A 27,820-nucleotide genomic window follows, 5' to 3' on the forward strand; every position below is an offset into this window, starting at 1 on the left:
ATTATGTTGCTATGTATTTCTTGCTTCACCTTTGCCAAAATTTGCTTTGTATATTTTGGAAACCTCATGTTATATATACAGACACATATACATATAAATAGATATGATAGTTATAGATTCCTGGTAAATTGACCCATTTGACCATTATGTAATACTGTGTTTGTCCTATGCTAGTACTTGACTTAAAATACATCCAATATAATTATTACCACCTCACCCAATTGTGGTTACTATTTGCATGGAATATAGTTTTTTTCCATTCTGTTACTTTCAACCTATTTGACTTAATGCTAAAATGAGTCTCTTATAGACAGCAAATTGTATGCTTTTTAACTTAAGCCACTAAGCCATCTTATTTTTTTCTTTTTATAAATTTATTTATTTTTGAGATAAAGTCTCACTCTGTCAACCGGGCTGGTTTGCAGTGGCATGATCATGACTCACTGCAGCCTCAACCTTCCAAACTCAGATGATCTCATTTCAGCTTCTTGAGTAGCTGGGTTGCAAATATTTGCCATCCCAAGCCCAGATAGTTTTTTGTACCTTTTTCTGTAGATACAATTTTTTGCCCTGTTGTCTAGGTTGGTCTCAAACTCCTGAGTTAAAGTGATCAGATTCCTCAACCTCCAAAAGTTCTGAGATTACATTTTTTAAATAAGTAGTTTAATTAATTTTTATTTAAAATGACTGCTTAAAGATATAAAGTTACTATTACCAGTTTCATTGTTGTTGTTTTTTTTAATTTAATTTAATGTAATTTAATTTTATTTCAGGATACATGTGCAGGATGTGAAGGTTTGTTACATAAGTAAACGTGTGCCATGGTGGTTTGCTGCACTTATTAACCCCTCACCTCGGTGATAAGCCCTGCATGCATTAGCTATTTATCCTGATTCTCTCCCTCCCCTGCAACAGGCCCCAGTGTGTGTTGTTTCCCTCCATATGTCCATGTGTTCTTATTGTTCAGTTTCCACTTATAAGTGAGAACATGTCGTGTTTGGTTTTCTGTTCCTGTGTTAGTTTGCTGAAAATAATGGCTTCCAGCTCCATCTCTGTCTTTGCAAAGTACGTGATCTTGTTCCTTTTTTATGGCTGCATAGTAGTCTATGGTGCATATGTACCACGTTTTCTTTATCCAGTCTGTCATAGATGGGCATTTGGGTTGATGCCATGTCTTTGCTATTGTGAATTGTGCTGCAGTGAAGATACACATCCATGTATCTTTACAGTAGAATGATCTATATTCCTTTGGTATATACCCAGTATAATGGGATCGTTGGGTCCAATAGTATATCTGGTTCTAGGTCTTTGAGGAATCGCCATACTGGCTTTCACAATGGTTGAACTAATTTACATTCCCACCAAAAGTATAAAAGCATTTCTATTTCTCCATAGCCTCACCAACATCTGTTGTTTCTTGGCTTTTTAGTAATCACCATTTTGATGGCATGAAATGGTATCTCATTGTAGTTTTGATTTGCATTTGTTTAATGATCACTGATGTTGAGCTTTTTTTCATGTTTTATTGGCCACATAAATGTCTTTTGAGACGTGTTTCTTCTTGTTCTTTGCTTACTTTTTAATGAGGTTGTTTGTTTTATTCTTGTAAATTTGTTTAAGTTCTTTGTAGACTCTGGATATTAACCTTTGTCAGATGGATAGATTGCAAAAATGTTCTCCCATTCTGTAGATTGTCTGTTCACTCTGATAATTTATTTTGCTGTGCAGAAGCTCTTTAATTAGATACCATTTGTCAATGTTTGCTTTTGTTGCAATTGCTTTTGACGCTTTCATCATGAAATCTTTGCCCATGCCTATGTCCTGAATGGTATTGCCTAAATTTTATTTTAGGGTTCTTGTAGTTTTGGGCTTCAAATTTAAGTTTTCAATTCATCTTGAGTTAATTTTTGTATAAGTGTAAGAAAGGGGGTCCAGTTTCAGTTTTCTGCCTATGGCTAGCTAGTTCTCCCAGCACCATTTATTAAAAGGGAATCCTTTTCCCATTTCTTGTTTTTGTCAGGTTTTTCAAAGATCAGATGGTTGTAGATATGCAGTCTTAGATTTCTGAGTTCTCTATTCTGTTCCATTGGTCTATGTGTCTGTTTTTATAACAGTACCAGGCAGCTTTGGTTACTATAGTCTTGTAGTATAGTTTGAAGTTGGATATCATGATGCCTCCAGCTTTGTTCTTTTTGCTTAGGATTCTCTTGGCTATATGGGGTCTTTTGGGGTTTCATATGAATTTTAAAATAGTTTTTTTCTAATTCTGTGAAGAATATCAGTAGTAGTTTAGTCAGAATAGCATGGAATCTATAAATTACTTTGAGCAGTATGGCCATTTTTACAATATTGATTCTTTCTGTCTTGTTGTTTGTGTCCTCTCTGATTTTCTTGTGCAGCGGTTTGTAGTTCTCCTTGAAGAGGTCTATCACTTCCCTTGTTAGCTGTATTCCTTGGTACTTTATTCTCTTTGTAGCAGTTGTGAATGGGAGTTTATTCATGATTTGGCTGTCTGCTTGTTTATGGTTGGTGTATTGAAATGCTTGTGATATTTGCACATTGATTTTGTATCCTGAGACTTTGCTGAAGTTGCTTATTAGATGAAGAAGCTTTTGGGCTGAGACAATGGGGCTTTCTAGATCTAGGATCATGTTGTCTGCAAACATGTCGTCTGCAAGCTTCTGCAGACAGAAGTTTGACTTCCTAATTGAATACTGCTTATTTATTTCTCTTGCCTGATTTCGCTGGCCGGAACTTCCAATACTATCTTAAATAGGAGTGGTAAGAGGGCATTCTTGTCTAGTGCTAGTTTTCAAGGGGAATGCTTCCAGTTTTTGCCCTTTTAGTATGATATTGGCTGTGGGTTTGTCATAGATAGTTCTTACTATTTTGATGTATGTTCCATGAATACCTAGTTTATTGAGAGTTTTTAACATGAAGGGGTGTTGAATTTGATCGAAGGCCTTTTCTGCATCTATTGAGATAATCGTGTGGTTTTTGTCTTTAAATCTGTTTATGTGATGAATTATGTTTATCGATTTTTGTATGTTGAACTAGCCTTGCATCCCAGGAATAAAGCTGACTTGATTGTGGTGGATAAGCTTTTTAATGTGTTGCTAGATTCAGTCTGCAAGTATTTTATTGAGAATGTTTGTATTAATGTTTATCAGGGATATTGGCTTGAAGGTTTGTTTTTTTGTTTGTTTGTTTTTGTTATATCTCTGCCAGGTCTTGATATCAGGATGATGCTGGCCTCATAGAATGAGTTAAGGAGAGGCCCCTCCTTTTCTATCATTTGGAATAGTTTCAGAAGAAATGGTACTCTTTGTACCTCTGGTAGAATTTAGCTATAAATTCATCTGGCCCTGGACTTTTTATGGTTGGTAGGCTATTGGCTATTTGTTACCACCTCAATGTCAGAACTTGTTATGGGTCTATTCAGGGATTCAACTTCTTCCTGTTCAGACTTGAAAGGATGGATATGTCCAGGAGTTTATCCATTTCTTCTAGATTTTCCAGTTTTTGTGCACAGAGGTGTTTATAGTGTTTTCTGAAAGTTGTTTTTATTTCTATGGGGTCAGTGGTGATATCCCCTTTATCATTTTTTATTGTCTATTTCATTCATCTCTCTTTATAGCTAGTGTCTATTTTATTAATTTTGTCAAAAAAACAGCTCCTGGATTCATTGATTTTTTTTTTTGAAGGGTTTTTTTGTGTCTCTGTGTCCTTCACTTCCAGTCTGAATCTGGTTATTTCTTGTCTTCTGCTAGCTTTAAGGTTTGTTTGCTCTTGGTTTTCTCGTTCTTTTAGTTGTGATGTTAGGGTGTCCATTTGAGATCTTTCTGGCTTTTTCATTTGGGTATTTAGTGCTATAAATTTCCCCATGAACACTGCTTTAGCTGTATGCCAGAGATTCTGGTACATTGTCTCTTCATTCTCATTGGTTTCAAATAGTTTTTTGATTTCTGATTTTTTTTTTTTTTTGAGACGGAGTTCTTCTCTTGCCGCCCAGGCTGGATTGCAGTGGCGCAATCTCGGCTCACTGCAACCTCTGCCTCCCAGATTCAAGTGATTCTCCTGCCTCAGCCTCCCAAGTAGCTGGGATTACCAGCACCCACCACCATGCTGGGCTAATATTATGTATTTTTAGTAGACATTGTGTGTTTCACCATGTTTGCCAGGCTTGTCTCGAACTCCTGACCTCAGGTGATCTGCCTACCTCGGCCTCCCAAAGTGCTGGGATTACAGGTGTGAGCCACCATGCCCAGCCAAAGCCTACAGCACCCGGTATTCCCAGGTGGTCTCCCCTCCAAGTCCCAGCAAGGCCCGACCCTGCTTAGCTTCCGAGATTGGGCACGGTCAGAAGGGTGTGGCTGTGGATGCCAGCCTCTGATTTAATTTTATTATTTAGCCAGAAGTCATTCAGTAGCAGGTTGCTCAATTTCCATGTAGTTGTGTGGTTTTGAGTGAGTTTCTTACTCGTGAGTTTTTTTGTTTTGTTTTTGTTTGTTTGTTTGTTTGTTTGAGACAGAGTGTTACACTGTCACCCAGGCTGGGGTGCAGTGGCATGTTATGATTTCAGTTCTTTTGCATTTGCTGAGAAGTGTTTTACTTCCAATTATGTTACAATTTTTTTCTTTTCTTTTTTCTTTTTTTTTTTTTTTTTTTGAGACCGAGTCTCGCTCTGTCACCCAGGCTGGAGTGCAATGGCACAATCTTGGCTCACTGTAACCTCCACCTCCCAGGTTCAAGCGATTCTCCTGTCTCAGCCTCCTGAGTAGCTGGGATTACAGGCACATACTGCCACGCCTGGCTAATTTTTTTTTGTATTTTTAGTAGAGACGGGGTTTCTCTGTGTTCCCCAGGCTGGATTTGAACTCTTGAGTTCAGGCAATCCACCCACCTTGGCCTCCCAAAGTGCTAGGGTTACAAGCGTGAGCCACCATGCCCAGCCATATGATCAATTTTAGAGTAAGTGCCATGTGGAACTTAGAAGAATGTGTATTGTGTTGTTTGTGGCTGGAGAGTTCTGTAGATATCTGTCAGGTCCACTTGACCCACAGCTGAGTTCAAGCCTTGTTACTTTTCTGTCTCAATGATCTGTCTAATATTAACAGTGGGGTGTTAAAGACTCTCACTATTATTATGTGGAAGTCTAAGTCTCTTTATAGTTCTCTAAGAATGTGTTTTATGAATCTGGGTGCTCCTTGAATTGATCTCTTTACCATTATGTAACGCACTTCTTTGTCTTTTTTGATCTTTGTTGGTTTGAAGTTTGTTTTGTCAGAAACTATGATTGAAGGCTGGGCTCGGTGGCTCACGCCTGTAATCCCAGCACTTTGGGAGGCCAAGGTGGACAGATCACAAGGTCAGGAGATCAGGACCATCCTGGCTAACACAGTGAAACCTCGTCTCTACTAAAAATACAAAAAATTAGCCAGGTGTGGTGGCGGGCGCCTGTAGTCCCAGCTACTTGGGAGGCTGAGGCGGGAGAATGACATGAACCCAGGAGATGGAGCTTGCAGTGAGCTGAGATTGCACCACCGCACTCCAACCTAGGTGACAGAGCAAGACTCCATCTCAAAAAAAAAAAAAAAAAAAAAGAAACTATGATTGCAACCCCTGCTTTTTTTCCTGCTTTTATTTGCTTTGTAATTTTCCTCCATTCTTTAATTTGAGCCTACATTTGTCTTTTCATGCGAAATGGGTCTCTTGAATACAGTACACAAATGGGTCGTGACTCTTTATCCAGTTTGCCCTTCTATGTCTTTCAATTGAGGCATTCAGCCTATTACATTTAAGGCTAATATTGTTATGTTTGATTTTGATTCTATCCAAGTGGTGCTAGCTGCTTATTTTGCAGAGTCGTTGATGTAGTTGTTTTATAGCATCATTCATCTTTGTACTTCACTGTGTTTTTGCAGTGGCTGGTAATGGTTTTTTTCTTCCCATATTTAGTGCTTCCTTAATAGCTCTATCTAGCAAGGCAGGCCTGGTGGTCATGTATTCCTTCAGCATTTGCTTCTCTGAAAAGAATTTTATTTTTCTCCAGTTACAAAGACTTAGTAGTGTTATTTTATTGTTTTATTTGATTCTTGTATCTTTGTTCCTCATTTTCTCTTTTTCTGTCTCTGTGTCTTTTTTATACTTATCTTGATATGCTTTTACTTCTTTCTTATTTTGTTTCGTGTATCTATTCAGATATATTCTTGGTGGTATATTGGGAATTACATAATACCTCTAAAAGATAAAACAGTGTATTTTAATCTGGTAAAAAATGAACTTCAGCTGGATTCATAAATTTTTTCTCATTATATCTGCCCTCAAATTTGTCATTGATGTTGCTAATCATATATTTTATGTTGTATATCATTAACAAATGTTTATAATGATTTCTATTCTTTTACCTTTCAAATTTTAGAGAATAATTAAAAATGTTTTTTGTGCCATTATTATAATGCTAAGAAATTCCATTTTTGTGTATGTGCATTTTTCCCTAGAAAATAATGTATTTTATATGATAAAATTATTATTTATAAAATTACTTTATTTAATCGTATTATTTTCAGTAGAAGCAACTGCTTTCAGCATCTTTTATGTTTAGGGCATATGAAGTGCCAATATATTTTTTCAGAATTTGGTTATTTTTGAAGGTTTTTTTCTTTTTATTGGGCAGGACTGGTATTATTCTCACTTGATAGCTATTTTTTTTAGGACTTTGACTATATCACAGTTTCCTTCCGGCCTGCAAAGCTTTTGTTGACAGTTCACTGACTATCTTATAAGACTGTGCTTGTAAATGACATGCCATTTTTATCTTGCAGCTCCATTCTCTTCTTGTCTGTGGTTTTTGAAATTGTGCTTATATATGTGTTTGTTATAAATATCTTTGTGTGTATCCTAATTGTTTGTTGAGCTTCTTCATTTTGACAATATTTTTTCTTTCAGAATTTTTGAGTTATATTTTCTTTTGATATTTTTTACCTTTACAATTTCTGTTTTTTGGATATTTTAAATATTTTTTTCTTATCAGTTTTTTCTGGTTTTCTATAGTTCTCTGTATTCCTATTTTACTCATTGACTATTCAATTTATTTTTAATTTTTAAAATTAATATATACATCTTTTTTATGGTTTCTGAAAATTTTATAATATTTTTGATAGAACCATTTTGCCCTATTTTGTATTCATTGTAATCTTTGATTAAAATTTAGACATTAAATAAAGCTACCTGACACAGTTTTTATCATGTAGCTTTCTCCTGGCATAGTCTGAAAACAATTATCTTGGTTAGAGATCCTGGTAGACTCTCAAACATGTTCTTAGAATGTATCTTGTCTAAAATTTTGTGTTTACTTTTTAGTTAAAGGAGTTTATTTCTGCTTCATCTTAATCAGTAACCATTTGCTCTGTTTTCTGTCTGTTGTACTGCAGTCTCTCTGCTGCTGTAACAATTACCTTTGGTCTCAAGACCCAAACTATAACTCCAAAATATACCACCATTTTTTTCAGCACTTTATGTTACGGGAGACCAGTTTCTGGAAAGGCCCCTAGAAGCAAGTAATATAGATGTATGTGCCAGTATTTTACTTGTTTATTAAAAAAGAAACCAAAAGTTAGCAATTTACTTTGAAAGGCAGTATGTTATATTGTTGAGTAGGAAGAACTGTGTTGGGCAAAGGTAATGGACTTTTCTTTTTCTTCTGTGTCTTTGCATTCCTGTGTACTCATCTGTGTACTCACCTGGGGAACTTTACATGCTTATTTATAAGTTTTCCTTATGTATTTTGGTCAGTATGCTTTTATTACATTTATATGTCTATGAAGGATTTAGGGCCTGTGGTATTTTATTATGCCATCTTGCTTATGTAGTTTGTATAATATAGGTTAGATTTGTAAAGTATGTTTATCAGAGTCTAGTAAGTTGAATAATTTGTTGTTTTTATTTCTTTCAGCTATGTGTTCTTCTTTTATCAGAGACCTTTGGCCAGAGCAAGACATAAAAGATTCTTTTCAACAAGTGATACTGAGAAGACATGGCAAATGTGAACATGAGAATTTACAGTTAAGAAAAGGCTCCGCAAATGTGGTTGAGTGTAAGGTGTACAAAAAAGGTTATAATGAACTAAACCAGTGTTTGACAACTACGCAGAGCAAAATATTTCCATGTGATAAATATATAAAAGTCTTTCATAAAATTTTCAATTCAAATAGACACAAGACAAGACATACTGGAGAGAAACCTTTCAAATGTAAAAAATGTGATGAATCATTTTGCATGCTTTTACACCTACATCAACATAAAAGAATTCATATTAGAGAGAATTCTTACCAATGTGAAGAATGTGACAAAGTGTTTAAGCGGTTCTCAACCCTTACTAGACACAAGAGAGTTCATACTGGAGAGAAACCCTTCAAATGTGAAGAATGTGGCAAAGCTTTTAAGCACTCCTCAACCCTTACTACACATAAGATGATTCATACTGGAGAGAAACCCTACAGATGTGAAGAATGTGGCAAAGCCTTCTACCATTCTTCACACCTTACTACACATAAGGTAATTCATACTGGAGAGAAGCCCTTCAAATGTGAAGAATGTGGTAAAGCTTTTAACCACCCTTCAGCCCTTACTACACATAAGTTCATTCATGTTAAAGAAAAACCCTACAAATGTGAAGAATGTGACAAAGCTTTTAACCGATTCTCATACCTTACTAAACATAAGATAATTCATTCTGGAGAGAAATCTTACAAATGTGAAGAATGTGGCAAAGGCTTTAACTGGTCCTCAACCCTTACAAAACATAAAAGAATTCATACTGGAGAGAAACCCTACAAATGTGAAGAATGTGGCAAAGCCTTTAATGTGTCTTCACACCTTACTACACATAAGATGATTCATACTGGAGAGAAACCCTACAAATGTGAAGAATGTGGCAAAGCCTTTAACCACTCCTCAAAACTTACTATACATAAGATAATTCATACTGGAGAGAAACCTTACAAATGTGAAGAATGTGGCAAAGCTTTTAACCAATCCTCAAACCTTACCAAACATAAGATAATTCATACTGGAGAGAAACTCTACAAATGTGAAGAATGTGGCAAAGCTTTTAACCGATCCTCAAACCTTACTACACATAAGAGAATTCACACTGGAGAGAAACCCTACAAATGTGAAGAATGTGGCAAAGCTTTCAACCGATCCTCAAACCTTACTAAACATAACATAATTCATACTGGAGAGAAATCTTACAAATGTGAAGAATGTGGTAAAGCCTTTAACCAATCCTCAACTCTTACTAAACATAGGAAAATTCAGCAAGGCATGGTGGCTCATGCCTGTAATCCCAACACTTTGAGAGGACTAGGTGAGCAGATCACGAGGTCAGGAGTTCAAGACCAGCCTGGCCAACATGGTAAAACCCCATTTCTACTAAAAATACAAAAATTTGCTGGGTGTGGTGGCAGGCGCCTGTAATCCCAGCTACTTCGGAGGCAGAGGCAGGAGAATCATTTGAACCTGGGAGGCAGAGGTTGCCGTGAGCCGAGATCGTGCCATTCTACTCCAGCCTGAGCCACAAGGCAAGACTCTGTCTCAAAAAAAAAAAAAAAAAGAAAAGAAAATTCATACTGGAAAGAAACCCTACAATTGTGAAGAATCTGCCAGTGCTTTCAACCAGTCCTCGAACCTTTTTAAGAAAATAATTTATACTGGAGAGAAATTCTACAAATGTGAAGAGTATGGCAAAGCCTTTAATCAGTCTTCAACTCTTACTAGGCATTAAAAATTCATACTGTACAGAAACCCTACGAGGGTGAAAAACATGGCAAAGCCTTTAACAAGCCCTCAATTCTTAACAGACATAACATGATTTATACTGGAAAGAAACTCTGCAAACCAGAAAGATCTGGCAATGCTTTTGACAACACCTCAAACTTTTCTAACCATAAAAGAAATTATATTGGTGAGAAATCTTAGAAATCTGAAGAATGAGACAAAGCCTTTAAATGGTTGTCACACTTGATTGTAGGTAAGATAATTCGTACTGGAGAAAACACCTACATGTGTGAACAATGTGGCAAAACTTAACCAGTGCTCACACCTTATTGCACAGGAAAGCATTTGTACTTGAGATAAATTATACAAATATAAAGACTGAAAAAGCCATTAATATATGTTCATATCTCAACACCAGATAGTTCATACTTAATAAAAGCATTATAAGTACAATTACTGTCAAAAGACCTTTCAGAAAATACAAGCTTTTGACCAGGCGTGGTGGCTCAGGCCTATAATCCCAGCACTTTGGTAGGCCAAGGCAGGTGGATCATGAGGTCAGGAGTTTGAGACCAGCCTATCCAAGATGGTGAAACCCCATCTCTACTAAAAATACAACAATTAGCCGGTTGCGGTGGTGGTGCCTGTAATCCCAGCTACTCAAGAGGCTGAGGCAGGAGAATCACTTGAACTTGGGGAGGGAGAGGTTGCAGTGAGCTGAGATTGCACTCTAGCCTGGGCCACAGAGCAAGACTCCATCTAAAAAGTAAAAAAAAAGAAAATATGAACTTTACAGTGAAGAATATTTATTTTGAAGATGAATGTTACAAATACAAAGTGGGTAGTAGTGCCTTTACTTGTATCACAGATCTTATTGTAGACATTTTTTGTAGAGGAAAAACTCTGAAGCACTTTCACACTTTGTTCAATATCAGGGAATTTATATTGAAGAAAAATCATGCAAATGTAGTAAATTTGGAAAAACACTTTTTCAAAAACTACAGCTTAGAAAACAGAGTTCATACTAGAATATATTTTTGCAGATGCAGTAAAAGTTAAAAAAAATTTAATCCATAAGTAAGTCTGTGTAAATATCAGAATTTATGGTAGAAATACATAAGGCACTGACAACATCAGATATACTAAATCAGAGGGCTGAGTATAGAAAATTAAAGTTGGTAGAAAAATTATTTGTATATAACTTTAAGAGGATCAGAAGGTTTTTTGCAGTTATAATTACATTCAAAGTATACTTTATTTCTTGAAAAATATTACAGATTTTTTGAAAAGTGAATAATGATGTCATTCAACTCTGAAATTCCTGCCGTTTCTTCATTCCTATTGGATTCACATGTGAAAGCATGGGATCAATTATTGCTGTATCAAAGATATGAAAGATTCTTTCTTTGTTTTGTTCTGTTTTTTTGAGACGGAGTTTTGCTCTTTCGTCCAGGCTGGAGCGCAGTGGCGTGATCTCGGCTCACTGCAACCTTCAATTTCCAGTTTCAAGCGATTCTCCTGCCTCAGCCTCCTGAGTAGCTGGGATTACAGGCGCATATCACCACACCCAGCTAATTTTTATGTTTCTAGTACAGACAGGATTTCATCATGTTGGCCAGGCTGGTCTCAATCTCCTCACCTTGTGATCCACCCACCTTGGCCTCCAAAGGTGCTGGGATTACACAGGCATGAGCCACTGCTCCTGGCAAGAGATTCTTTTTTATTAGGTGGGCATTATTTGTGATCTTTTCTATTGAAAAGTAAAAACATTCGAATGTAAGATGCATAATGAAAATGTAAGTGGAGAGGTTCTTTGGGGTTAACTTATAATATTGAGTGGTGCATGAGGTTGGTGTTCAGAGTAATATTCTGCATTATGAAAAAACATTTAATTTTATTTAAAATTTAGTATATTATACTAATTGTACTTTTATATAAGATGCAGTACATTTTTAAAATTTTAGATTGTGTGAAGTTAATAGTTTAACATTTTTAACATGTTAAATACTATTGTGCATTCAATGAAGCATTATTATACCACAAACTTTACCCTGTTCCACCTTACTCAAGGGTATAGGTAAAAGATGGTAACGATATACTATTTAGTAACATAATGGATTAACATCTCTAGTAATTTTTTTTGCCAGTGGCTTTAAACCGCAAATAAGTTAAAGAATATTGTTTCTGTAGGTTAAATTTTTATTTTGTTTTTAATCATTTAAATTTAATTTTGGTGGGTACATAATATGAGTATATATTTATGCACTTATATGGCATATTTTAGTACAGGAATACAATATATAATAATAGCATCAGGGTTAAGTGAGGCATCCTTCACCCATAGCATTTCTCCTTTGTTTTACAAACAATCCAAACCTACACTTTTTAAAATTTTGTTGTTGTTGTTATTCTTGTTGTTGTTGAGACGGAGTCTCGCTCTGTCGCCCAGGCTGGAGTGTGCAATCTCGGCTCACTGCAAGCTCCACTTCCCGGGTTCACGCCATTTTCCTGCCTCAGCCTCCCAAGTAGCTAGGACTACAGGCGCCCACCACCATGCCCGGCTAATTTTTTGTATTTTTGGTAGAGATGGGGTTTCACCATGTTAGCCAGGATGGTCTCAATCTCCTGACCTCGTGATCTGGTCTCGATCTCCTGACCTCATGATCTGCCTGCCTTGACCTCCCAAAGTGCTGGGATTACAGGCATGAGCCACCGTGCCTGGCCACTTTTTTTAAATTTTAAAATGTACAATTGTTATTTACTATAGAGTTATTTTTATGGTCATAATACAAATTATATATGAGTATAAATAAAATTCATTTCTAAACTCTTAATATTTTTTCCAAATTGTTATATATTTTTCTTTGAACATGTGGCCTGTCTGCCTGCAAACATGCAGACTTTTTGATTCACATAGAGTTAAATATGTATTAGTCTAAAGACAAACTTTAGGTGTAAGAAAATTATGGAATAAGTGTGTGTGTGTGAGTATGAGTTTGTACCTATTTTCAGAAAAGAACAATATGGGAATAATCATTTTAATAAGGTGGCTACTATAAAACTAAAAACCTTAAAAAATGCTGAAAGCAAATGTGTACTTTGTGCTTTGTATTGAATTTATTACTGTACAATCCATGACTTACAGTTCTGAACCTTTTCATGCAAATTCTCTGTATATACTTGCCTGGTACTCATGCTAGACCCATACTTTTTTTGTTTCTTACATATTTTTTTGTTTTATGGTTTAGGAAGTATTCATTATATGAGCTGGTCTGTGATTATAAGAATTTTTATGAAATTTAGTGCACACAAAATAATTTTTAGATGTAATTCCAAAAGTAGTGTATTAAGTTACATTTTATTTAGTGAGAGCACTCCATTTTGTTCTTTTAAGGGGAGAACAATATATAAGTTTTCTTTTCTTTAGTGATTGTTCCTTTCACTTTTTATAATTGACATAAGTATATTTATTTATTGAGTCAATTTGTTCAGGTAAGTACTGGGGGGCTTCATAAGTCATGAGGATGTTTTTATATATAAATGTAGCAAACATACATTACAGTTCTTACTGTGTAATCGATGCTCCATAATAATTCACAAATATTCCTGCTGGAGTTAGTTTGTAATTTCAAGTCAGAAATGAAAAATATCAATGGTGAAGAAATAAGATTGATTCTTCATATGGAGTGGACATTTTTTCCAGACTATAAAACTGAATCTTGCTGAATTTAAAGAGAAATTCTGGCCGAGGCAGATGGATCACCTGAGGTTAGGAGTTTCAGACCAGCCTGGTGAAACCCGGTCTCTACTAATAAACTACAAAAATTAGCTGATTGTGGTGGCATCCACCTGTAGCCCAGCTACTCAGGAGGCTGAGGCAGGAGAATTGCTTGAACCCGGGAGGCGAAGATTGTGGTGAGCCGAGATTGTGCCATTGCACTACAGCCTGGGTGACAGAGCGAGACTCATAAAAAAAAAATAAATTCTGCTTCTTTTATTTTCTACTTCTCTTCAGATTTGTTTCTCGTATGTATTTTCCAACTATGTATGCATCACAGCCCTTCTTTTTCTGAGTTATAGCTACAGTTTTCTCACTGTTCTCTTCACGCCATTTCATTTCACCTGGTACTTTGTAGATTTTGATGACAAAATTCTATTTTTAGTGCACTTAAAAATGGATTTTAACTGGTGAGTTCGCTTATCAATATAACATTCAGATTAGTTAATTAAGATAAAAGCCAGGTGTGGTGGCTCACGCCTCTAATCCCAGCACTTTGGGAGGCCGAGGCAAGTGGATCACTTGAGCTCAGGAGTTTGAGACCAGCCTGACCAACATGGTGAAACCCCGTGTCTACTACAAATACAAAATTAGCCAGGTGTGGTGGCGCATGCCTGTAATCCCAGCTACTCGGGAGGCTGATGCAGGAGAATCGCTTGAACCCAGGAGGCAGAGGTTGCAGTGAGCCGAAATTACGCCATTGCACTCCAGCCTGGACAAGAGCAAAACTCTGTCTCAAAAAAAAAAAAAAAAAAAAAAAAAGATTAAAGGCGCACAATGTCCACAGGCAAGAGGATTAAATTAGCATTGCCTTTCTTTGTTTTTAAAAGAAAAATCTTATTAGATTCTTATACAAAGTGTGGCAAATATAAAACTTGCTTGAAAATATGGAAATTAAATTTTTAAGAGAGTTAATAGTAAACGAATTTAATTTTCTTTTTTTATTTTTACTTTTTATTTTTTAGAGACAGAGTCTTGCTCTGTCTCCCAGGCTGGAGTGCAGTGGTGTGATCTTGGCTCACTGCAAGCTCCGCCTTCCGGGTTCACGCCATTCTCCCGCCTCAGCCTCCCGAGTAGCTGGGACTACAGGCGCCCGCTACCGCACCCGTCTAATTTTTTTGTATTTTTAGTAGAGACGGGATTTCACCATGTTAGCCAGGATGGTCTCAATCTCCTGACCTCGTGATCCGCCCGCCTCGACCTCCCAAAGTGGTGGGATTACAGGCATGAGCCACAGTGCCCGGCCACGAATTTAATTTTCTATGATATAATTACAGCACAATTTACATTTCCGTGCAGAATCTTTTAAGTGTGGTGGTAAAGATTGCAAAATAATAAAATGACCTCTGAATTTAAAATTTAGAAAAATATGTCTTTTCTATATTGATTTTACAATTTGGAGAAATTTCTCTTATTTTTTATATTTTTTCTTTTAGTGGGAGAAGTTTAGTCTACGGTTTTTATTTTTAGTCACCAAGCTGTAGCCAACTCCTGGGTCATTTTCTCTGAAAAACATTTGGAGATCATGACAAGTTTTGGATTAAAACATTCTGTTATTTTGCATGCAAACTAGTTTACTGTGTTCACAGACTGGCCAGTCATGGGACCATAAGCAACACCTGCCCCTTTAGTGGCTTTCATACCATTACCACCAGTACCAGAAACTCCAGGTGCCCCAAGCTTAAAGTAAAAATCCTAAAGTACCTTGGCTCCTCCCATGCAATGTGCTGGGTCCAAACCATGCTGCTAAATATCAGAGTTCCTATGGTTATGACTGACAAATGACAATAATAGCCCCAAAATACATATTTTTGATACTATTTAGCCAAGATTACCACAAAGATACAGTATTTGACACATTCTTATTCTATAACATTTTGAAAATATTTTCTCTTGACAGATAAAAATGTGTACTTTTTCTGTAGAACATAATATTTTGAACATGCTGTTAAATATCAGAGTTCCTATGATTATGACTAAAAAATTAAATGACAATAGTCCCCAAACTATGTATTTTCATACTATTTAGCCAAAATAATCACAAAGACACAGTATTTGACACATTGTTATTCTTTTATGTCTTAAAAATATTTTCTTTCAACTTGACAAAATGTGTGCTTTTTCTGTAGAACGTATTTTGAAGTATATATACATTGTTATTATTTCTAGGTAATTAATACCTCACATAGTTAACATTTTTGTGGTGAGACCACGTGACATTGTCTTATCATTTTTCAAAAATCCAAATACATTATTATGAACTATAGTCACCATGTTGTACAATAAATCTCTTGAACTTATTTCTCCTATTGACTATAATTACTTATTATTTGACAGACTTTCCAAACCCCCATTTCTTCTAAATACCTTGGCATCTGATGGTCACCATTTTACTCTATACATCAATGGGATTAAGATTTTTGGAATCCATGTATAGGTGAAATCATGAAATATTAATCTTTCTGTGCCTGGCCTATCCCAACTAATATAATGTCCTCCAGCTTAATCCATGTAATTTAAAATAATATAATTTTTTTCTTTTTTTTTTTTTTTAAGGCCAGGTGTGGTGTCTTACACCTGTAATCCCAGCACTGTGGGAAGCCAGGGCAGGTGGATTGCTTGAGCCCAGGAGTTTGAGACCAGCCTGGTCAACATGGAAAATCCCCGTCTCTACAAAAAAAAAAAAAAAAAATCTCAGCTGGGCATGGGCATGGTAGTGCATGCCTGTAATCCCAGCTACTCCAGAGGCTGAGGCATGAGAATCCCTTGAGCCAGGGATGCAGAGGTTGCAGTGAACTGAGATTGTGCCACTGCACTGCAGCCTGGGTAACAGAGTGAGACTCGGTCTCAAGAGAAAAGAAATTTTCTTATTTTAAAAATAATATTCTGTTGTGTATATCTACCACATTGTCTTCATTTACTCATTAGATGTTAAACTGTTTATTCTGTATTTTGGCTATTGTGAAAAGTGCTACAAACAGAATTGCAAATGTTTCTTCATTCTGATTTTATTTGTTTTGGATATATATCCAGTAGTGCAATTGCTGTTATGACATGGTAGTTTAAGTTTTTTGAGAAATCTCTATTTTGTTTTTCATAATGGCTGTCTTCATTTACATTCCAAACCAACAGTGCGCAAGCCTTCCCTTTTCTTCACATCTTTACCAACACTTTTTCTTTTTAATAAGAGTCATTCTAACAGGAATGAGTTGATATCTCCTAGTTTTGTTTTTTCTTTTTTGGCTTGCCTTTTTGTGATAATTGACATTGAGCATTTTTAAATATATCAGTTGGCCATTATGTATGTATTTTCTTGAAAAATACTTATTTCAGCTACTTATTTTTAATAGTTACTTATTTTTGTTGTATTGTCATTTGAGTTTTTTATATTTTTTTGATATTAACCCTTTGTCACATGTATAATTTGCAAATATTTTCTCCCTTTTTTTAGTTGTCACATTCTGTTCATTGTATCAGATTCTGTGCAGCAGCTTTTTAATTTGAAGTGATCTGACTGACTTGTTCTTCCTTTTGTGTCCTGGGATATTTAGGTTAAATCAAAAAACTTGCTGCCCAGACCAATGTTATGGGGCTTTCACTCTATTTTCTGGTAGTAGTAGTTTAAGAGTTTTAGGCCTTACATTTAAGTGGCTAATTTATTTTGAGTTTATTTTTACATATGGTGTGAGATGAGGGTCTCACTTTTTTTTCTCTGCATGTGGACATAAAGTTTTCTAAACATCATTTATTGAAGATACTGTTATTTCCCTTAAAAAAAAAAGTCACCTGTATTTAAAATCAGTTAGCTGTAAATACACTGATATATTTCTGCTCTCTTTTTCTTCTGCTCCATTGGCCTATATCTCTGTTTTTATTCAAGTGACATACTGTTTTGGTTACCACAGTTTTGTAGTGTATTTCAAAGTCAGGGTGATACCTTCTTTTGTCTTGATTGCTTTGGCTATTTAGGGTGTTTTGTGGTACCATATGAATTTTAGATATGCTTTTTAAAAATGTCTATGAAGTATGTCACTGGTATTTTGATAGAGGTTGCATTATATCTGCAGATCATTTTGTGTAATACAAATATTTAACTATTAAAAATGCCAGTTCATGAATGAGTAATATTATTCCATTTATGTGTTACTTAATTTGTATAATGTTCTTTAGAGTAGAATATAAGGTGTTTCAACTTTTTGGTTAAATTTACTTCAAACTATAGTTAGGTAGATGGAATTTTTTTGAATTTCATTTTGAGATAGTTACTAATGTATAGAAATGCTATGACTTTTTGATGATGTTTTTGTATTTTGAAAGTTTAATAAATTTTGTTTGTTTATTTATTTTTTGTTGTTGTTGTTGTTTCAAATGGAGTCTCAGTCTATCGCCCAGGCTGGAATGCAGTGGTGCATTTTACTTTGCAAGCTTTTACACCGTCTCACTGGAGTCAGTTTGTTGTTGTTTTTGTTGCTTGTCTTTTGGGATACTGTAGCAGGATTGATAAGAAATCAGAGAGACTGATGAGGTTGAGGAGGATATTTATTATTTAGGTGCACTGGCCTAGTCGGATTAACATCCAAAGGACTGAGCCCTGAACAAAGAGTTAAGTTACCCTTTAAGCATTTTGTGGGACGGCAGGGGGAGATCTGTGCAGGGAGAAGCATATTACAGAAGCGAGAAACAAAGACAGTTATTCAATTAATTGTGACATGCATTACATAATTTTTTACTTTCCAAGGAAAAACATGTTTTACAACTTGAGTTTATCTATCTAGTGACCTTGCAGCTGCACAGCTAGAGAAACAGGGTCTTCAAAATGCCTGGGAAAGGAGGAGAGATAAGCCTTGCTAGCCACAGAAAAACAGGCCATTAATTTTTAAAGGACTCCAGCTCTTTCTCTTTCTCAGAAGGAATTGGTTTTTCTTACATACAACTGAGTTTCTGCTTACACATTCTTTAATTTCTTTTAATTTCTGTTCCAATACTATTTTTTTGGTCACAAATTTTTCACTTTTTTTTTTTCTTTCTTTGAGACGGATCTCACTCTGTTGCCCAGGCTGGAGTGCAGTGGCGTGATCTTGGCTCACTGCAAGCTCTGCCTCCCAGATTCACACCATTCTCCTGCCTCAGCCTCCTGAGTAGCTGGGACTGCAGGTGCCCACCACCACACCTGGCTAATTTTTTGTATTTTTAGTAGAGACTGGGTTTCACTGTGTTAGCCAGGATGGTCTCAATCTCCTGACCTCGTGCTCTGCCTGCCTTGGCCTCCCGAAGTGCTGGGATTACAGGCATGAGCCACCACATCTGGCCCAATTTTTTTTACTCTTTTTCTTTTACTATATTTATTTCACTATTCTTCTGCCCCCTTACATAATTTCTATCCAGGGGGTAGAAATTATGTCTGTGTTTTCCCCTCATTATCAGCATCTGATTGGCTGACCAGCAATTTGTCTCCAAGAAATGAAAGCTGGGTTAGGTGAAGGCAATTTTAACAGCTTTTCAAAGTTAGAGTACACCAGAAGATTCCTCTTAGCCCCAGGGTATCCACTTGCTCCCTAGAAAGGATACACTCCATACTTCAGGTCATCCTAAGGGAGAAAATAAACCAGAAGCTGATATCCACCGGACATTCAAGCTGACATAAGCATGGCAGATATCTCGGTTTATCCCCAGATAGTACTAAGCCCAGGACCAGCAAAAAACTAAAGGGTGGCTGAGGACACATCACCCCATAAATTTTCCAAAGCAGAACTTTGACCCAAAAACATTCTGATAAGATCTCTGTGCCTAGAGAAGATAAAACGAAAAGAGACACAGAGATTTTCTACAATACAACATCGGGGGATTATTATTTGCTTTCTCCTCATGGGAAATATTTACAAACAGTTAATACAACTTCTTAAAAGCACCATTTAATGCTTTGCCAAAAAATAATTAATTAAAATATGATATAAAAAAGTACACTAAAAGACAAAGAAGTGATAATGTGAATTAGGAAGGAAAAGTTGGCATTTAGGAATGCCAGAAGAACCTGGAAATTTAGTATCTTACTGCAAGCCAGAGTGAGGCTGGAGATATGGGGCATGGGAGTTTAGACTTAAAAAACCCTGCTTGGGACACAGGTGAAAAATGCAGCAGAAAATCAGTTCCCCATGCTGTGTGAAAATAATTAAGTGGCAGGCAATTAGACTGAGGTGTCTCTAGTCCCTGGGTTCATACTTTAAAAAAAACTAACTCAGGTGCATTATTTTTAATTACTACATTCAGAGAAACAAAATTCAGGCTTCACCAACTATAAACTGCCCATTAAGCTCTGATTACATAACCAGGAAATTTTCACCTTTAATCTATTGAAGTAGGAACTTAAGAAAATAGCAGAATAATAGCATAAGTAATAATAGTAAAGATTATAGTAATAGAGAAATAACAATAGCTCATAGAATGAATTGCTGTATTAACCAAGGCTAAAAAGAATTTAAGTAGCCCCCCTGAAGTTAGAAGAGAATATTAACTGTCTGTCCCAGGAAACATTAACCACATCTACCTTCCACATATTTTGTAGGCTCTGTAAACTCTTGTTTCTTTCTTCCTTGCACAGCTGCAAGGTCACAAGACAGATAAGCATAAGCTGCAAACCAAGTTTTCCCAGAGATGTAAGACATGTTGCAAAAGTGTCACAGCAGCCTTTGTTCTCATTTCTGTAAGCCTGCTTCCTGCTTCACACAGTGCCCACCTCAAAATGCTTAAAGGGGACTCATTTTCTTTGCTCTGGGCTCAGAGTTTCAGGACATGTGTCCGCTGTGCCAGTGTGCACCTTAAATATACACTTTCCTTCACTCCATTTCGTCTCTCCAGTTCCTTACTTTCCCACAACAGTACAAATTAAGAAACCACGTAATTGTAACTAACCAATTACTAAATTTGGTTTTCTTCATTATGCATTTTACAAAATGTCAAGCGCATCCAGGTGAAGAGACCACCAAACAGGATTTGTGTGAGCAACAAGCCTGTTTATTCACTTGGGTGCAAGCGGGCTAAGTCCAGAAAGAGAGTCAGCAAAGGGAGATAGCAGAGGGGCAGCTTTATCGGGAACAAGTCATAATGGTAGAATGTCATAAGGTGGGTTAACTAGTTAAGGCAGGAACTGGCTGTTTCACTTCTTTGTGATTTTTTGGCTGCTCCAGACTTCTTGGCTCCTGCAGGCCATCTGGACATATATGTGCAGGTCACAGGGGTTATAATGGCTGAGCTTCAGCTGAGGCCTGACATTCCTGTCTTTTTATTTTTAAAATATAAAGTTATAAGAAAAGATAAAGAAAATATAACTTTTTAGTGAGGGTCATTGGGGTAGGGGTGATATTTCTCAGGACTGCTTCAAGCATGACCAGGGACTGCGTGGACACCTTAAAGAAAATTTTATTATGAGTTAGTCCAGTAAGTTTCAGGTCTAGCGTGCATTTTTTATGTGGCTAAAAAGGTGCCAGTTAGCATATTTTTTAGCTTGGAACTGCCCTAAGAAAATAAGTTCTCTAAAAACAGTAATCAGGCATATTAGCTTTAATATAGGTGGCGATGAGTTTTTAGACCAAAGAAGGAATAATGTTTTATGTACCAAAGCTTTTTGTCCCCATTTTCCATCACATGAATAGGATTCCCTGTTGTTAAGCCAACAACCTATTATATTACTTTTTTTCCATAGGTGTGGGTGGCGATGTGAATGGAGAAGTTCAATAGTTGTGATTGCAGATCCTATGCAGGAGAGATAATAAGTAAAATAATCTTTGTTTCCTGGATAAAGCTGAGGAAGAATAAATTTTTCATGAGCTAAGAGCCACTTGCCCTGAGTTGGAAAGACTGGTAGAGCAGGTTTTCAGAAGAGGAGTAGGTGGGGGTGATAGAGGAGAAAGAAAAATATTGGCCTTTTGGAGTGAGGGCTGGAATATTTGTGGGTGTGGAGGCATTTGCTATTTCTTTTGCTGTTCTGTCAGCACAGGCATTTCCTTTAGCAATAAGATGAGTTGGTTTCTGGTGTCCTTTACAATGAATGACCCCAGCCTTGGCTGGCAGGAGAGCAGCCTTAAGGAGAGCCTTTATTAGAGAGGCATTGATAATGTAAGAGCCTTGTGTGGTGAGGAAACCTCTTTCAGCCCACATAACAGCATGGTGGTGCAGGATATGGAAGGCATATTTAGAGCCAGTATAAATATTGACGTACAGTACCTTTGCAAGAGTGAGGGCCCGAGTTAAGGCAATGAGTTCGGCTCGCTGAGAGCTAGTGGAGTGGTGCAGAGCAGTAGCCTCAATGAAAGATGTGGAAGAGACTATAGCATAGCCTGCCTTTGCTGGTGAGTAGCAATTAGGCCAAGACATTTTAACAAAATTATCCACTACCCTGACTATTCCTGGAATACAGCCGCATCTCATTGCCGCCCTTCTTCCCAAACCAAAGCCTGCTTTGCTTCCTCCCCTTGTATCTCTCCACCTTAATCCGCAAGTATGGGATACCTCTACTCCCTCTTTGGCAACTGACCATGCACCCCTTACCATTCCATTAAAACCTAATCACCCTTACCCCACTCAATGCTAGTATCCCATCCCACAGCAGGCTTTAAAGGGACTGAAGCCTGTTATCACTTGCCTGCTACAGCATGGGCTTCTAAAGCCTACAAATTCTCCTTACAATTCCTCTGAATTACAATTCAGAGGACTATGCTGAGAACTGCCATCAATAAACCAAGTGTGATCAGGGTGAGAAATAGGAAAGATGGAAATATGGGGAAATGGAGTGAATGCCAGGTGGATCAGAGACATACAGTCATGGGGGTCAGGTGTGGTGTCAGGAATAATGTGGAAGACTGGACTGAAGTCTGGGCCAGGAACAAGGGTAATTATGGGAGACTCAATAAAGAGCGAGTATAGCCAAGGAAGCCAAAGGAAGTATATGCATCAGGTGTGAGGAAGAAAACAAATTTTGAATGTTATGAGACTTGTGGAGAGTGAGTTGAGCATAGTTTGTGATTTTGAGGACCTCTAAAAGTATTAGAGTGGTGGCAGTCACTGCACACAGACATGAGGGCCAGGCTAAAACAGTAAGGTCAAATTGTTTGGACAAAAAGGCTACAGGGCATGGTCCCGGTCCTTGTGTAAGAATTCCGACCACACAGCCCTGCACTTTGGCTGTGTATAGTGAAAAGGGTTGGGATGAGTCAGGGAGAGCTGGTGTGGGAGCAGTTTTTAGAGCTGTTTTTAAGGAATAGAAAGAGGAGTTGGGAGAGGATTTGGGATCTATGGGGTCGGCTGTGTTTTCCTTTATGAGTTTATATAACAGTTTTGTTAGGATGGCAAACCCAGGTATCCAAAGGCGAAAGTATCCAACCACGCCTACAAAGGAAAGGAGGTGATGCTTTGGTGGTGGGGATAGGGGTCTGTGAGATTAACTGAACACAGTCTGTAGGAAGAGTGCATGTATGTTGACAAAGGACTATGATGAGATATGTAACACTAGGGGAAGAAATTTGAGCCTTAGAGGGGGATAGTTGGTACCCCTTTGAGTAGAGATGTTAAAGAAGTAGGATACTGTTCTGATGGGAAGATTGGTAAGAGGAGCTGCAAAGAAGAAGGTCGTCAACATATTGGATAAGGTGAGAAGCAGAGGGGTGGAAAGAAAGTCAATCATGAGAAAAGGCTTGGCTGAAGTAATGAGGGCTGTCCCTGAAGCCTTGTGGCAGTACAGCCCAGGTAAGCTGCTGGGACTGATGGGTGTCAGGGTCAGTCCAGGTAAAAGCAAAGAGAGGCTGGGATGAAGGGTGCAAGGGAATAGTGAAAAGGGCATCTTTAAGATCAAGAATGGAATAGTGAGCTGTGGAGGAAGGTATTGAGGTTAAAAGAGTGTACGGGTTGGGCACCACAGGGTGGACAGGCAAAACAATTTGGTTGATAAGGCACAGATCCTGAACTAACCTGTAACACTTGTCCGGTTTTTGGACAGGTAAAATGGGGGAATTGTAAGGAGAATTTGTAGGCTTTAGAAGCCCATGCTGTAGCAGGCGAGTGATAACAGGCTTCAGTCCCTTTAAAGCCTGCTGTGGGATGAGATACTGGCATTGAGTGGGGTAAGGGTGATTAGATTTTAATGGAATGGTAAGGGGTGCGTGGTCAGTTGCCAAAGAGGGAGTAGAGGTATCCCATACTTGCGGATTAAGGTGGAGAGTTACAAGGGGAGGATGCAAAACAGGCTTTGGGTTGGGAAGAAGGGCAGCAATGAGATGCAGCTGTATTCCAGGAATAGTCAGGGTAGTGGATAATTTTGTTAAAATGTCTTGGCCTAATAAGGAAACTGGGCAGGTGGGGATAACTAAAAAAGAGTACATAAAAGAATGTTGTCCAAGTTGGCACCAGAGTGGGGGAGTTTAAAGAGGTTTAGAAGCCTGGCCGTCAATACCCACAATAGTTACAGAGGCAAGGGAAACAGGCCCTTGAAAAGAAGGTAATGTGGAGGGGGTAGCCTCCATATTGACTAAGAAGGGGACGGACTTACCCTCCACTGTAAGAGTTACCTGAAGCTTGGCATCCATGATGGTCCAGGGGGCTTCCGAGACGATCGAGCAGCATCAGTCTTGCCAAGGAGATCTGGGAAGGAGTCAGCCAGAGAGCTTTGAGCCAGAGCTCCAGGGGCCTTAGAAGTGGCTGCAATATTAGTTGGACAGTTTGATTTCCAGTGGGGTCCTGCTCAGATGGGACACAGCTTAGGAGGAATCCTGGGCTGTAGGCAGTCCTTGGCCCAGTGGCCAGTTTTGTGGCACTTGAAGCAAGGTCCATGAGGAGGTTTTAAAGGAGTGCCCAGAGGCTGTGGTTTGGTTGTTCTGCAGTTTTTGTGTTCCAAAGGCATGGCTGGAGTTTGTCTTACAGTGGAGGCAAGCAGTTGCAGCTCTGAAAGATGTTGCCACTTGGCTGCCTCTTGTCTATTGTTGAACACCTTGAAGGCAAGATTGATTAATTCTTGTTGTGGGGTTTGAGGGCCAGATTCCAATTTTTGAAGCTTTCTTTAATGTCAGGAGGTGACTGGGTGATAAAATGCATATTGAGAATAAGATGGCCTTCTGGCCCTTCACCGTTTAGGGGCTGTAAAGTGTCTAAGGGTGGCCGCCAAATGGGCCATGAACTGGGCAGGGTTTTTATATTTGATGAAAAAGAGCCTAAATGCTAACTGATTTGAGGGAGGTTGGATAAAGAAAAAAGGAGAATTAACCTTGACTATGCCTTCAGCTCCAGCCATCTCTCTATGAGGAAATTGTTGGGCAGGTTGGGGAGGGCTAGTCACAGAATGAAACTGTAAGCTGGACCAGGTGTGAGGGGGGAGGTGATAGAAGGATTATAGGGTGGGGGAGTGGAGGCTGAGGAAGAATTGCTTGGCATGGGGAGGAGCAGCCTGGGGAGGAGGGAAAAGTTCAGATGGGTCCATAGAAAAGGAGGATTTAAAGGACCCAGAGCTTGGGGTGGAGACTGAAGGTACAGACAGGAGAGAAAGAAGAAAGATTTGAGATGAGTCACGTTGGGAGCAGAGACTAGGGAGGGACCAATGTGTAAAGAATGCCTGGACGTCAGGCACTTCAGACCATTTGCCCATTTTTTGATAAAACTTATCTAGGTCTTGTAGAATGGAGAAATCAAAAGTGTCATTTTCTGGCCATTTAGAGCCATTTTCAAGTTTGTACTGGGGCCAAGCAGTGTTGCAGAAGAAAATAAGATGCTTAGGTTTTAGGTCAGGTAAGAGTTGAAGAGGTTTTGAGTTTTTTAGAACACAGGTTAAGAGGGAAGAAGGAGGAATGGAGGGCAGAAGGTTGCCCGTAGTAAAAAGGTAAGTTTAGAGAAAAGAGAGGGTAGAGACACAGAGAGAGAGGGGTGGTACTTGCCACCCACAGGAGGTGGTACTTGCCACCAAGGTGAAGGATCAAGGCAGGCATCCCCGCGGTGATCAAACACATCTAGAATGTGGGTGAATAATCAGGCAGGCATCCCCGCAGTGATTAGACACCAAGGGAAGACTGTCTTCCCGAGTCTGTGACTAGCACTGGAGTTTTGGATCCATGGATAAAACGCGTCTCCTCTGTCTCTACCAGAAAGGGAAAGGAAATGAAGGGAAAGGAGAGATTGAAGGGTGGTGCCAAAATTGAAAGGAGAAAGAGGTTGAGGGATAGCAAGAGAGGTTGGAGAAGAGAATAAAAAGATGCTGCTTACCCGATTTAAAATTGGTGAGATGTTTTTTGGGCCAGTCTGAGGACCCGAGTTTGTAGGTGGATTTTCTCATGGAGCAAAAGGCAGGAGGACAGGAGATTCATTTCCCAAGGGAGGTCCCCCGATCCGAGTCATGGCACCAAATGTCAAGCACATCCAGGTGAAGAGACCACCAAACAGGCTTTGTGTGAGCAACAAGGCTGTTTATTCACTTGGGTGCAAGTGGGCTGAGTCCAAAAAGAGAGTCGGCAAAGGGAGATAGGAGAGGGGCAGCTCTATAGGGCTTGGGTAGACAGTGGAAAGTTACAGTTAAAAGTAGTTATCTATTGTTAGCAGGGGAGGGGGTCACAAGGTGCATGGTGGAGAGATCATGGGACTCATTGTCCAGAAGAATCACAGGACAATCACAGGGTCGATTGATCAGTTAAGGTGGGGCAAGGAAAAGTCACAATGGTGGAATGTTGTAATGTTGGTTAATCAGTTAAGGCAGGAACTGGCTGTTTCACTTTCTTTGTGGTTTTTTGGCTGCTACAGACTTCTTGACTCCTGCAGGCCATTTGGACATATATATGCAGGTCACAGGGGTTATAATGGCTGAGCTTCAGCTCAGATGCCTGACGCAAAACACTTTCCTTCAAGCCTCTCCCATAAACCACAAACTACAAACCATAGCTGGGTGCTCTACAATTCTAAAACCACTCTTTAATTAAATTCTCAAATATTTTGGAATGACTCCCATAAAGTTTTAATAGGCAAAAATAGGAGCTGGGAACCCCACAGAACAAAGTTCTTCCCATTCCTGGCACTCTCATCATTTCAAGGCTTCCGGGGGTCCCAGCGTCTTAGCTGTGGATCTATAGGGGAAGAAGACACAGAGCAATGAAGATGAGACCTGGAACTCAAGCTGCAGTGAGAGACAAAGGCCCCACCAAACCTGGAAGTCGCCCTGCTGGCTCCAGCTGCATGCCTGATTGGACAGTTCCCAGCCCAGAGTCACTGATTGGATAACTTTTGTTTTGTTTTGTTTTGTTTTGTTTTGAGATGGAATCTCGCTCTGTCATTCAGGCTAGAGTGCAGTGGCATGATGGCTCACTGCAACCTCCGCCTCTCAGGTTCAAGCAATTCTTCTCCTTCGGCCTCCTGAGTAGCTGGGACTGCAGGCATGAGCCATGGCGTCCAGCCTGTATAATGTTTAAAACCCCACCCTCTCAGGCCCTGAGTGACAGAAGATATGATTAAATGATGGGCTGCAGTCCTCTAAGGCAGGGCTTCCTCCCTGAGGTGAGCTAGACCCACCCCAGAGGATATTTGCATTCAACCTTGCGCATAAGGTCATACGCATTTGTAAATAATATATCATATGGCGGCCAGGCACGGGGGCTCATGCCTGTAATACCAGCACTTTGGGAGGTCGAGGTGGGTGGATCACGAGGTCAGGAGTTCAAGACCAGCCTGGCCAACATGGTGAAATCCCATCTCTACTAAAAATACAAAAATTAGCCTGGCATGGTGGGCAGCACCTGTGGCGCAGGTGGCACATGTGGGCTGCAGGAGCCAATCTGCTACTCTGGAGGCTGAGGTAGAGAATTGCCTGAACCCGGGAGGTGGAGGTTGCAGTGAGCAGAAATCATGCCACTGCACTCCAGCCTGGGCGACAGAGTGAGACTCCAGAGTGAGACTCCATTTCAAAAAAATATACATGGCTATACACAAACGAAAATAACATAATAACACATGTTTTAAAATTTCAGCTTTTTTTGGCCAAGCGCGGTGGCTCATGCTTGTAATCCAAACACTTTGGGAGGGTGAGGCAGGAGGATCATGAGGTCAGGAGTTCCAGACCAGCCTGATCAACATGGTGAAACCCCGCCTCTACTAAAAAATTAACTTTGGGAGGCCAAGGCAGGTGAATCACCTGAGGTCGGGAGTTTGAGACCAGTCTGACCAACATGGAGAAACCCCATCTCTATTAAAAATACAAAATTAGCTGGGTGTGGTGGCACATGCCTGTAATCCCAGCTACTCGGG

The 27,820-nt window shown here is 38.8% G+C and overlaps 1 protein-coding gene and 1 pseudogene across 1 annotated transcript in view; both read left to right on the forward strand.

Annotated features, from left to right (window-relative positions):
• The window catches only part of LOC129135340 (zinc finger protein 85-like), a 105,362-nt gene that overhangs the window by 26,674 nt on the left and 50,868 nt on the right, over positions 1 to 27,820 (forward strand). The window contains 3 exon segments of the mRNA XM_063801449.1: positions 7,955 to 9,343; positions 9,585 to 9,782; positions 9,785 to 10,095. Coding sequence (XP_063657519.1) covers positions 7,955 to 9,343; positions 9,585 to 9,782; positions 9,785 to 10,095 — 1,898 coding nt within the window.
• Positions 14,967 to 15,646, forward strand: PANTROV1R-PS266 (vomeronasal 1 receptor panTroV1R-ps266 pseudogene; annotated as a pseudogene).

This window comes from Pan troglodytes, chromosome 20 (genome assembly GCF_028858775.2).
Source record: "Pan troglodytes isolate AG18354 chromosome 20, NHGRI_mPanTro3-v2.0_pri, whole genome shotgun sequence".
NCBI classification, from domain to species: Eukaryota; Metazoa; Chordata; class Mammalia; order Primates; family Hominidae; genus Pan; species Pan troglodytes.